At 38.4% G+C, this 12,370-nt stretch overlaps 1 protein-coding gene across 3 annotated transcripts in view; it reads left to right on the forward strand.

The window, feature by feature from the left end:
* Positions 1-12,370, forward strand: part of ADAMTS9 (ADAM metallopeptidase with thrombospondin type 1 motif 9) — a 166,358-nt gene that overhangs the window by 88,554 nt on the left and 65,434 nt on the right. For all 3 annotated transcript variants that reach the window (XR_004595225.3, XM_034440640.3, XM_034440641.3), the window contains exons 24-28: positions 1,606-1,701; positions 1,838-2,005; positions 2,941-3,222; positions 5,465-5,626; positions 7,873-8,049. Coding sequence is in view for 2 of the 3 variants with exons in the window: in XM_034440640.3 (XP_034296531.2) it covers positions 1,606-1,701; positions 1,838-2,005; positions 2,941-3,222; positions 5,465-5,626; positions 7,873-8,049 (885 nt within the window). In the remaining variant the exon portion in view is untranslated. The remainder of the gene's footprint in view (positions 1-1,605; positions 1,702-1,837; positions 2,006-2,940; positions 3,223-5,464; positions 5,627-7,872; positions 8,050-12,370) is intronic.

The following is a 12,370-nucleotide window of genomic DNA, read 5'->3' on the forward strand; positions in this document are numbered from 1 at the left end:
AATAATTATTTTTTAAAAAAATATTTTATTAGTTTTAAAAGTAAAAAATGGACATTGATCAACGTCTCTGGTTTCTAACATTTGCGTCTAAATCAAGTTAATAAGTAATCTATTCCTTGATCTATATACAAATTTACATATCTCCTATTTCATTATATATAAAGTATGAAGTATTTTACTTGCTAAACAACTATCTATGTATTTCAGTGTTTCCCAAACTTGGGAACTTTAAGAAGTGTGGACTTCAACTCCCAGAATTCCCCATCCAGCATGGCTGGCTGTGGGATTTTGGGAGTTGAAGTCCATACATCTTGAAGTTCCCAAGTTTGGGAAACACTGATGTATTTAATAAACCTATATTACATAATTTAATAAACCTATATTACATTCACAAATTCAATTGAATTTGAGAATGTAATATAGGTTTATTAAATACATGGATAGTTGTTGAGGAAGTAAAATACTGCATACTTGATATATAATGAAATAGAAGATATGTAAATTTGTATAAATTTGTTTACATTGATATATACATTTCCAGACATTCATTATCCCTTGTTTTTGGCATTCTTCCTCTTATCTAATCAATTATAAAATTTTGTTTGAATAATTATTGAAATACATTCCAGTCTCTGTGATGTGACATGGGCTAGAAACCACTTGTAGTACATATAGGAGCATGTTTTTCTGATACATTTTGATACTAAGGAAAAAAATTGATAGTACCACCATATTCTTATCTAAATTGTTTGTACTGTATATGTTTATAAATGCTGTTTTTTGTGTAATGGGAATACATTTTGACACCAAATCCCATCATGGTTTAGATTTCCAGAGAGATGTTACCTGATACAATAAAACTAGTAATAATTTATATATCGTCAAGCGCAGGAAAGCAAGAAATCCAGGCAGTTCAAATGAATATAAAGATTTATTGCAAGTTTAAGCTCTCTGCAAGAATCTGAACTACTAATGGTCAAAGCAAATTGTAGTTGTAGATTCAATTTATATGTATGTATATATAATATAAGGGGACACAGTGGCGCAGTGGCTAAGACACTGAGCTTGTCAATCGAAAGGTTGGCAGTTCAGCAGTTCAAATCCCTAGTGCCGCGTAATGGGGTGACCTCCCATTACTTGTCTCAGCTTCTGCCAACCTAGCAGTTCGAAAGCACATAAAAAATGCAAGTAGAAAAATAGGGACCACCTTTGGTGGGAAGGTAACAGCATTCCGTGCGCCTTCGGTGTTTAGTCATGCTGGCCACATGACCACGGAGACATCTTTGAACAGCACTGGCTCTTTGACTTTGAAATGGAGATGAGCACCGCCCCCTAGAGTCGGGAACGACTAGCACATATATGCAAGGGGAACCTTTATCTTTATATATAATATATATTTATATTTTATGATTTACCAGATATATTGAATATATCCACTTTTAATAGAAGATGAGTCAGTTATATTTGTGTCTGGATAAGAGGGGATTTAATAATTTTAATATTTTATCATTTCAGTAGTGTAATCCCTAAACTGTAACAAAATATTTGTGATATCAGTTATCTGATACTGTATTTATTTTTTTAATGCTCTTATTTATGAAATAGGACTGTGAAACAGTGCCATGTCGTCTCCATCCTAGCAGTCCAGAAATTAAGCAAAGCAGTCACAGAACCCAGTGGAGATTTGGATCCTGGACTTCTGTATGTTAAAACTAACCAATTTATTTTATTTTATTTTTTTATTTCCCTTGATAATTAATCATATCTATGTAAAGATTATGATACACTTGTCAAAAGAATCTGCTTCTTCAGAGACATTCTTGTCGATCTTCTCTAGTGTTCTGCTACCTGTGGGAAAGGCACCAGGATGAGGTATGTCAGCTGTCGTGATGATCATGGCTCTGTGGCTGACGAAGCTGCCTGTTTCCATCTTCCAAAACCATCAGCAACAGACGCGTGTCTTGTAATATCTTGTGGCCGGTGGAAAGCCATGGAATGGAGCCCAGTAAGCAACTTCCTTGTTTAAATATGCCAAATATCTGCCCATTTGAACGTGCATAATTCACCATTAAGAGGAGAAGATTTGGTTTTCTCTTAGGTGGAAGACAAATCGCACATCATTGTTGGGCAACATGGCAGCTCTTCTTTCATAATGTAACAAGTACCCTTGTTGGAACATAGTCAAGATCAGGGGTGGGCAAATGTGGCCCTTTTACAACCTGTGGACTTCAACTCCCAGAATTCCTGAGACAGCCAAGCTGTCTCAAGAATTCTGGGAGTTGAAGTCCACAGGTTGTAAAAGGGCCACATTTGCCCACCACGGTCAAGATGGTTTTATCAATGATCAGATTAATACATAGTAAAGCAGGAGCTAGTCCATACCTGGCATCCATCTGTGGTTAAAAGGACCAGGTACTGAGTGATGGCAAATACCTATATCCAAAGACCTAGATGCAAGTATTCTGAGTTGATATAAGGCAGATTTGTAAGCTGCTAATGCAATAAAACAATGAGATCTGTTGAATCCACTTTAGTGAAACTTCTGGTACTTAATATAGGTTTATATGCATGAGGATTTGTTTGTTTGGGTTGTTGTTCTTGTTGTTTTGTACTTCTCAAAGAAGAGCCTTGGTAGTACAGTGGTCTAAAGCACCCTGTTATTAGGAACAGCTGCCTGCAATTACTGCAGGTTCGAATCTCGCCAAGGCTCAAGGTTGACTCAGCCTTCCATCCTTTCTAAGGTAGGTGAAATGAGGACCCAGATTGTGGGGGCAATAAACTGACTTTGTATAAATATACAAAAGAATGAAGGCTATTGCTTAGTGCATTGTAAGCCACCCTGAGTCTCCGGAGAAGGGCGGCATATAAATAAATAAAAAAAAAAAATCTATCTTAAGGCTATGGCCAGCTATTCTCTCTCTTCTCTCCTTATTAATGTAGTGCTCTGTAACTTGTGGGCAAGGTAAGGTGACCAGGCAAATACTCTGCGTAGACTACAATGACCAGAGTATCGATAGAAATGAGTGTGATGCTGAAGATATCCTTGCGACAGAGCAGGACTGCTCTATGCCATCGTGTCAGCAGATCAACCCGGGTAACAGACCCACTAATCCTTTTCCTTACCCTGACTATCATCAAAAAAACAATCGAGGCGGGCACCCAAACCGAAATCAAGGTCATGGACATGGCGGCAACCAGTGGCGAACTGGGCCATGGGGAGCAGTAAGTAATTGCTGGGTTGTTATTGTTGTTGTTGTTGTTGTTGTTATTGTTGTTGTTGTTGTTGTTGTTGTTGTTATTATTATTATTATTATTATTATTATTATTATTATTATTATTTATTACATTTTTATACCGCCCTTCTCCCGAAGGACTCAGGGCGGTGAACAGCCAAGATTAAAATACATACAATATGAAAATTAAAATAATTTAAAACATAATTAAATCAATTTGGCTTCCCCAATTTAAAACCCCTTACCCATAAAATTAACCAGTTAAAAATTTTAAGCCAGCCCGGCTTGCTGAAATAGAAAAGTCTTCAGGGCCCGGCGGAAAGTACGGAGGTCCGGGATCAGTCGTATCCCTGGGGGTAGCTCGTTCCAGAGGGCGGGTGCCCCTACAGAGAAGGCTCTCCCCCTGGGGGCCGCCAGTCGACATTGTTTGACCGACAGCACCTGAGGAGACCCTCTCTGTGGGAGCGTATTGGCTGGTGGGAGGTTATCGGTGGCAGAAGGTGGTCTCGCAAATATCCTGTTGTTTTGCCCTCTTGTAAATTGGGTTGTGCAATAGATATAACCTGCTATATAACACTCCTCGTTCCCCACGCCAATAAAATAAATGTTCAGCTATCCCAGACTGGTTTATCTATGCTCCAAAAATTCAAGATTTTAAGGAGTTTGCATTCCTTCTCCCCTCCCCCCAACTAAAGGTTCCCAAGAACATGGAAAGATGGAGAAGACAGAGTGATTGGTATCATATGGTTTCTGAATCAGTGAAACAAAGAATAATAGAAATGATACCAATAAAAATCCTTGCTCAGAGAATTTACAAGTGGCTTTGCAACACTATCCTTACATTGTACCATAGATTGGCAGGTGGCAGCAATCTTTTGCTACTGGCACCATGAGCTCGCTGTACTTTACTCTGGCTGGCATCATTTTGTACCAGGTGCAAATTCCAGCACTTTTCAGGGGTAGCCCCACATAGAACCTATTGCTGTAGTCAAGGTTTAGATAGCTGGCATCAAACCTGGCCAGCTAGGGAAGGTTTGCAACTAGCTATAGTTGTGCAACTAATCTCCCATCCCAGACAGGTTTCACTTCAATCCCTGACTCCAGTTCTCATTTTACCAATAAACCTTCTGCCTTGTCTATTGTAAGGGGGAGATTAGGATAAGATAGAAATACATGAAATGAATTAATTATTAGGTAGAATTATTATTAGGCATTAGTAGAAGCTTTTTCTACTAACAGAAGGGATTCCCATTGCAATTGCTCCCATACTTTAAAATCTGTTCCAGAAGATTAGCCAGCCTTAAAAGTAGACTTGGAGGGGGGGGAGGGGAGAGATAGATACAGGATAGATAGAGAGATAGATAGATAGATTATAGAAAGATAGACAGACAGACAGACAGACAGACAGAGCCAAAGTGGCGCAGTGGTTAGAATGCAGTACTGCATTCTGTCGGCTGCCAGCAGTTCAGCAGTTCAAATTTCACCAGGCTCAAGGTTGATTCAGCCTTCCATCCTTCCAAGGTTGGTAAAATGTGGATCCAGATTGTTGGGGGCAATATGTTGACTCTGTAAACCGCTTAGAGAGGGCTTTAAAAGCACTGTGAAGCAGTATATAAGTCTAAGTGCTATTGCTAGATAAGTTGTAGCAAGAAGGGAAGGAGAAAAATCACATAATTCTACAAGAGTCTGCAAGCATTTTATTGCTTTTCACTATTATATCTATTATTTGTGTTGCATGTCTTAGTATTTTTCAAACTTGACAACTTTAAGAGGTGTGGACTTCAACTCCCAGAATTCCTTAACCACGTTTCTTATAGTCGCCAAGTTTGAAAAGCAACTGACATAGGTTCATAGGTCTATGAGTTAATTAGAAGGTGAAGCCTCCTTTCTGAATGAAGCCTGGAGGAGATTGCAAATAGAGGGAGTTTAGTTCAGAAAACTGACAGGCTGTCCAGTTTGAAACAAAAGACCTACAAGGGGACATTCCACAAAATCTGAGGGGGGGTAGTTATTTCCCTATCAGAAGAGAAAGGTTCTACCTGCTTGTTGTAGATGAATATTTTGACATTTTTATTATTGTTGCTGCTAACATTTATATTATCACTGCTACTAGTAGCAAAAAGATACAAAAGCTTTTATACATTTAAGAGATCTGGATTTATAGCAAGGATGAAACAGGAGCAGCAACCTACAGTAAACATCCTGAGCCTGTGACAATTAAATTTTTATAGTGCTCAAGTACCTGTGCTGGTGGATTTCAACGGCGAGTAGTCGTATGCCAGGATGAAAATGGATATGCTGCTGATAACTGTGATGCAAGGATGAAACCAGATGAGCTAAGATCCTGCGAATCGGGACCCTGCCCTCAGTGGGCCTATGGAAGCTGGAGTGAGGTAAGCCATTTTCTGTTAGCTTTAAAAACAAGTGAACTCTTTTACTTTGTATGTCATTATCATTACATGGTAATGATGTATAATTATTAGCCACGGTGGCACAGTGGTTAGAGTGCAGTACTGCAGGCTACTTCTGCTGATTGCCGGCTGCCTGCAATTTGGCAGCTCGATTCTCCCCAGGCTCAAGGATGACTCAGCTTTCCATCCTTCTGAGGTGGGTAGAATGAGGACCCAGATTATTGAGGGCAATAGGCTGACTCTGTAAACCGCTTAGAGAGGACTGTAAAGCACCGTGAAGTGGTATATAAGTCTGAGTGCTATTGCTATTACTATAATATTTTAGTAATAGAGTACTATAATTACTATGATTGCATTTGAAAGTGAATTTCATTCATTGTTTCAAAAGGGTTTCTCCAAAAGTGTTAAGGCTTGGTCCAGTGATAATGATCTTGATCTAAAAGATCTTGATTGTTAAAGTGGAGGGAAGGTATGTGAATGTATGTATTTATTTAGTTCAGTATCTCAGTGACCACTAAAGTCTGCTGAGGTGAATTTTTTTTTAAAATCAAAACTTTGCAAAAGTATATCAATGAAAGCCTATAAAAGCAAGTGAAACACATAACATTAAAACATGATATTAACTAATGAAAGTTGATTCTGGAATAGATGTTTTTATTCTCCCCTTTACTATATAATTTTTCTGTTTCTAAAGCTGGGTATGACAGGAAGCTATTTTAACAGACCATTGTAGTAGTTGCTGAATCCAAGCGATCTTTAAGGAAGTAGTTTGGAGCATGCAGGACTTCCTTCTCCTCACTCTGTCAACCATGTTTGTGAGGCCGAGGTCAGAACTAATCTTAAAAGATAGAAGGAACCAGATTTTTGAATGCTTCATTCATTCATTCATTCATTCATTCAATAATCCATCCATCCATCCATCCATCCATCCATCCATCCATTCATTCAATTTGGATGCCAGCTGATTCCATCTAACTCTGTGCAGCTCATAAGAGTAGAGTGATATAAAAATGACAAAATACAAGAAATTAACCAGACCAAGTACAAGCATAACCACAAAATAATTCCAAGATGGCAATCCAAACAATGAAGTGAATACAAAACATCACAAACAGAAGTGTCCCATTCAGATCTGGATAAATAATCAGGTTTTCACAGCCTTCTTTCTATTTTCTTTGAGCTTGGAAAACTAATAGCATAACCAACAAGTTAATCTCATTCTCGCTTTCCCTTCCCTCTCTCCATATTGTTTTGGCACAATCAGTATTATTTTCAGTGTACAGATAGTCCTCAACTTAAGGCCACAATTGAGTTTGGAACGTCCATTACTGCAGTCAACAAGCAAATCACACCCAATTTTACAACCTTTTGTACTACAGTTGTTAAGCAAATCATGTGGTTGTTAAGCAAATCTGGCTTCCCCCGTTTATTTTGTTTGTCAAAAGTCAATGGGAAAGTCACGTAGTCATGTGATACTATGATGCTATAACCATCATAAATATTTGCCAGTTGCCAAGCATCCAAATTTTTTTCACGGGAACACTGCAATGGTTTTAAGTGTAAGGACCGGTCATAAATCATTTTTTTCAGTGCCGTCATAACTTTGAACTGTCCTTAAATGAATGTACATAAGTCAAGGACTACCTCTGTATATCTCAGGAACTGCCACAAAGAAGAGGGAGTCAAGCTATTCTCCAAAGCACCTGAGGGTAGGACAAGAAGCATTGGGTGGAAACTAATCAAGCAACTTAGAACTAAGGAGGAATTTCCTGACAGTTAGAACAATTAATCAGTGGAACAACTTGCCTCCAAATGTTGTAAATGCCCCAAAACTGGAAGTTTTTAAGAAGAGACTGGATAACCATTTGTCTGAAGTAGTGTAGGGTTTCCTGCCTAAGCAGGGGGTTGGACTAGAAGACCTCTAAGGTCCCTTCCAACTCTGTTATTCTATATTCTATTCTATATCAATTCATAAGTTTGGAAAAATCCAGGGGAAAAGAAACCCTTAGTGCGCGGAGCATCAATAATCTCATGTCCCCCACATTCCATCACTGCTGCTAACTCACTCTGTTTTTGTGTTGAAAGTTGTTTTTTTTTCCCCCCTGGAATCATATGCCTGTTGAACAGCAGAAAAATTAATGTCCAAACTGGCTTTGAGTCAGACCAAGAAAGCATAAAGTAGTAATAATACTGGTACTATCCATCATTGTAATGTCTTTTCTTTCCAGTGTACAAAGTCATGTGGTGGAGGAACCAGAACGAGACTAGTTGTATGCCAGCATTCCAACGGAGAGAGATTTACTGATCTGAGCTGTGAAATCCTTGACAAACCACCAGACCGCGAGCAGTGCAATATGCAGGACTGTCCCCGAGAAGCTGCCTGGAATGCTGGTCCTTGGAGCTCGGTACGACCATAACATAATTATTTTATTATGTTACACATTATTCTTAGGAATGGAACAAAGTCCTTAAAAGTCATGGTCCTGATATTTGGTGGTGTGTGGTTGTTTGCTTGTTGTTGTTGTTTTTTTTTAAACAAATCTTCACTTAAAAGTCTTTTTGAAAAGAACAAGAAATGATGAGTTCCATGTAGTATAGACACGTGGGGAAAGCTTTATCTCCCAAATCTCTTCATTTTTTTTTTTAAAAAAGCACTTTCTGCTTGATAGTGAAGTTTGTACACTTTATTAGCCCGTTTTCGAGTTCTGTACCCCTTGCGTCTTCTCATGAACAATATTTTGTAAGCACATTCCATTACACAACCTTTTTTTCATTTTTGTCTTCATCGGTCTGATTAAGCTCTTTAGCAACAGTCTGAACCCTCTGCAAAAATGCCTTGGAATTCTCATCTTACAATGCTGCCTTTTTTTTTTTTTCATACTTACTTCTAGGTGTAGCACAAACTTAACTGTGTGGGAACTAATTTTTTTTTTTTTAAATAAGAAGGAATAGAAATAAGGGCCTTTTCATGCAGCCACCACCTTTGTCTCGCATACACTCTGCAGCAACTTCACAGCATTGGGAAATTATCCCCACAACTGAGCTCTAACTCCATCTTGCCAGACGGTGCTCCCTTCCAGTTGGCCAATGGAAGGATGCACAAAATATATCTAGCTGTCACCTCACCCCACTTCCTCCTTTCCTTGGTGCACTTTCTTTTTGTTCTCGAAAGGAGGGAAATAATTAAAAAATCAACCCACTGCTTAATGAGAGAACAAATAAAGATTCCTTCTGTGCAGCTTTGGAAAATAAAGTAAAACATAATAGTGGCCAAAATCATGGAAACCTTTTAGGTTTAGGAAAAGTGTAAATACCTAAACTAGCTAATAACATCACTTTTTTTGGGGGAGTAGTACCATAAAATTATATATCAATGAAAAGATAACATCATTTGATGTTAAATCCAACTTGTTTAGAAATTAACAAATGTAAGGAAGAGCATTAGAAGATGCAACAGGCCTAGGCAATAACTCCCCTGTTGGAATGTGGGCCTTGGCAGAAATCAATGATGCCAATTTTTGACAGTAGTCATACATGCCACATAGTAAATTTTAAAAACCCATTCACTATTCATATTCAAATATCAAATAATATATGCAGCCTTAATTCTGAGCAAGCTTCATAACGATTCAGGATCTGACTGATTATTCCCAAACACAGAAGCTTATGATGACACCATTCCAGGTACATCTTTTTTGCCATATTTAAAAACGGGTCTATGACAATTCACCACAGCCAACTTACCACAGGACAACTCACTGCAGGACAAGATTTACACTAATGTCAAAGAAATAGTGGAATAGAATCATGGAAGAAAGGATGCAAAATGGGACAGAATGAAATATGAATGGCAAAAGTAAAAATATTTTTTAATTTATTTTAAATAATTAAATAGAATTGTTAAATTGTTCTGCACTGAGTTGTCCCATGGCAAGTTGGCCAATGCAAGTTGTCCTGCAGTGAGTTGGCTATGACAAGTTGGCTGTGGCAAGTTGTCCCATTCCGTTTAAAAAGAACTGAGATTTTGGCCGGGTTTTAATTGTTGTTTTGAGACTGGGTTGGCTTTTGTTTGTAACATGCTGTGAAGTGCTTCAGAAGTATGTGCATATGTATTTCTAGAAGATGTCCTTGAGAATGCTTTGTGGCTGGTCATGTTCTGCAGATAGGAACCATCAAGAGAAAAGATCTCATTCATTTGTGGATACTGTATTCAGGGGAAATTTTTTTCCCCCTTACATGGGACATTTGGTTGATTACCGCAGGCTTCTCTCAATCACTTTCTTCAGGTGAAAAATGTGAGGCATGCTTGTTTATACCAGCTTGTATTTTGGGAACAATCCCTAGAAGTACTGCAGTTTGCATTTTTACCTATATTTAATTCCATGCTAGTAATAGATTCATGTCTTATAAAGGAACTGGGCTTCCTTCAGTGTTCCTGAGTTCCCACAAATTAACCTTAAATGAGCTCAGCTGACTTTTTCACCAAACCAGAATCTCTCTCTGATTCTTTCTTGACTTGCCAGATCCATTAAGGCATAGGCAGGCAAAGATGTTGACCTCAATACAACCTATCTTCACAATACAACCTATCTCACAAGTTCCGGCAAAGAGGCAAGGCAGCCTTTGGTTGTTCACAAACAACTCCCTGATGCCAGCAATACTACTGGTAGATAAGTCTTTGTGGGATAGCATAAACACTGGTACATAAATAAATAAACATTTTATTTTCTGTCCTGTGCAAATTTACCACTTGAAGAGAGGCCCGGAGCTTATCTAATAAACTCATCCTTCCTTCTTCTAATGATAGTGCAGGAGGCATAAAACCCTTGTTGAATTTCTGGACCTTTTAAATTAATAGATATTCACCCCAGATGAATAACTTTAGAACATGAGACATGAACCAAATGATAGATTACCGATGCCCCTGTCAAAATTGAATACAAAGCAAACTCTAAATAAATTTTATGCCATTATTTTGTGCGTTGGGCCTAATTTGACTCTAAAGCACTTTATATAGAGAAGAGAATCCTTTTCTATCCATTTATAAGCTTCCTAACCTTGCCTGGTTTTTATATTTCATTTTCAAAAATAGTCATGTGTTCATTTATTCACTGCTGTTTCTGAGGAATGTTTTGTAATAGTTTTAATCTGCATACCTCAATGAATGGTTTTAATAGCCATACAGAATAGGGCTGTGCAATGCTTTGAATTCAATTCCAAAAGGTGTTTGGACTATGCAACGTACACATATCTCTCTTGTCTGCAAGTCTTTAAAGCAGCCACATCATTTTCCAGGAACCAAGAAGGCAGTTGCACAATCCTGGAAAAAGATACAGTAGCTTTGGTGAGTGGCAGACAGGTGCTACATTCATCAATTGTTTTTTAGGAATTGAAGGTGAAACATTGAACAGCCAAAATACATATGCATTAATCATATTTTTGTGGTGCTTTATCATTGCAAGGGACAGAGCTGTAAAATATTTTACCTCCAAGATGCTAGTGAAGCCTTCTCAATTCCAAGGGGTAAATTTACATGTTAACTTTATTTCCAAACTGTGTACTGAGAACTGCTGTTGATAGTGAATTACATTTACTTCAAGCTAAATTTTCCAAAGCCAAAGGGCATGAAATAAAAAGCTACTCAGTGAAATGTAGCCCTGCTTCCCTCCTGTAATTATTCTAGAATTATTTGGCGAATTAAATGTAGTTCCTCATCCTAAAAATGTGATTTTTTTTCCTCTTAATATTTAAACAGAGATGTCCTTCAGACATTTCTTAATTAGGTAACACTTTGAGGTGTCTGTAGTTCCCAATGTCTTGTTTTTTTTTTTAAATTAAAACAGAAATAAACCAAAGCCTTATGATACCTGTGTATTTTTTAATGCAGGAGTGAAAACTAGAAATCTGAACTCAGTAGAGAATATAACTTAGTTGGGTGATTTTCTGTGTGTTGTTCTATAGCTTTAAAAATAAAGTGCCCTGCTGTCATTTTATTAAACATGCAATCGCAATAGTTTAGAAAACCGAAACCTAAAGAAATGGGCCTAACGTACTTAAATATTCTGAATATTGAGATTCTGAAACAGAAGGTGATAAGGAAGTATATTAATTGCATGATTCCATTCTCCTACTTGCCTCTATCTAAGGTTTGATGCTGAAAAGGCAAATGATAGCAGAACTGAAATAACCCTATTTTAGTTCAGTTCTTGCTGCTTAACATATCTTTCAATTATTATTAATCCTGCGCTAAGATACTGTATCTTTGCACGTTTCTCTTATATGAACTGCTTTTGGTTCTTCAGGGAAGAGTCTTATGAAAGGCCTTCATTAAAATTGCAGCAATCCTCGTATGTGAATATCCCACACACATATACGCACACACACACCGAAAATATCTGCAGGACTGAGCCATATCTCTGTATGCTAACCCAGTGGTCCCCAACCCCCGGTCCGCGGACCGGTGCCGGGCCGTGGAGTACCTGGCACCGGGCCGCGCAGCGGCCGGGGGACATGAACGCTGCAGCGCAAAGGCTCCTGGGCCGTGCGCAATGGGCCGTGCGCAAAAGCTCCTGGGCCGTGCCCCCACCCCTGCGCGCGCTCAGCGGGCCGCGGCGATAAAAAGGTTGGGGACCACTGTGCTAACCCAAATGTATCACTATTTTAAAAAATATAAAATCCACAAAAGTTTAAGCATGTTAGATTTCTCCAGAATGAAAACACTAATGG

The sequence above is a fragment of the Pantherophis guttatus genome, chromosome 2, assembly GCF_059756535.1.
Source record: "Pantherophis guttatus breed Tessera chromosome 2, ASM5975653v1, whole genome shotgun sequence".
Classification (NCBI taxonomy): domain Eukaryota; kingdom Metazoa; phylum Chordata; class Lepidosauria; order Squamata; family Colubridae; genus Pantherophis; species Pantherophis guttatus.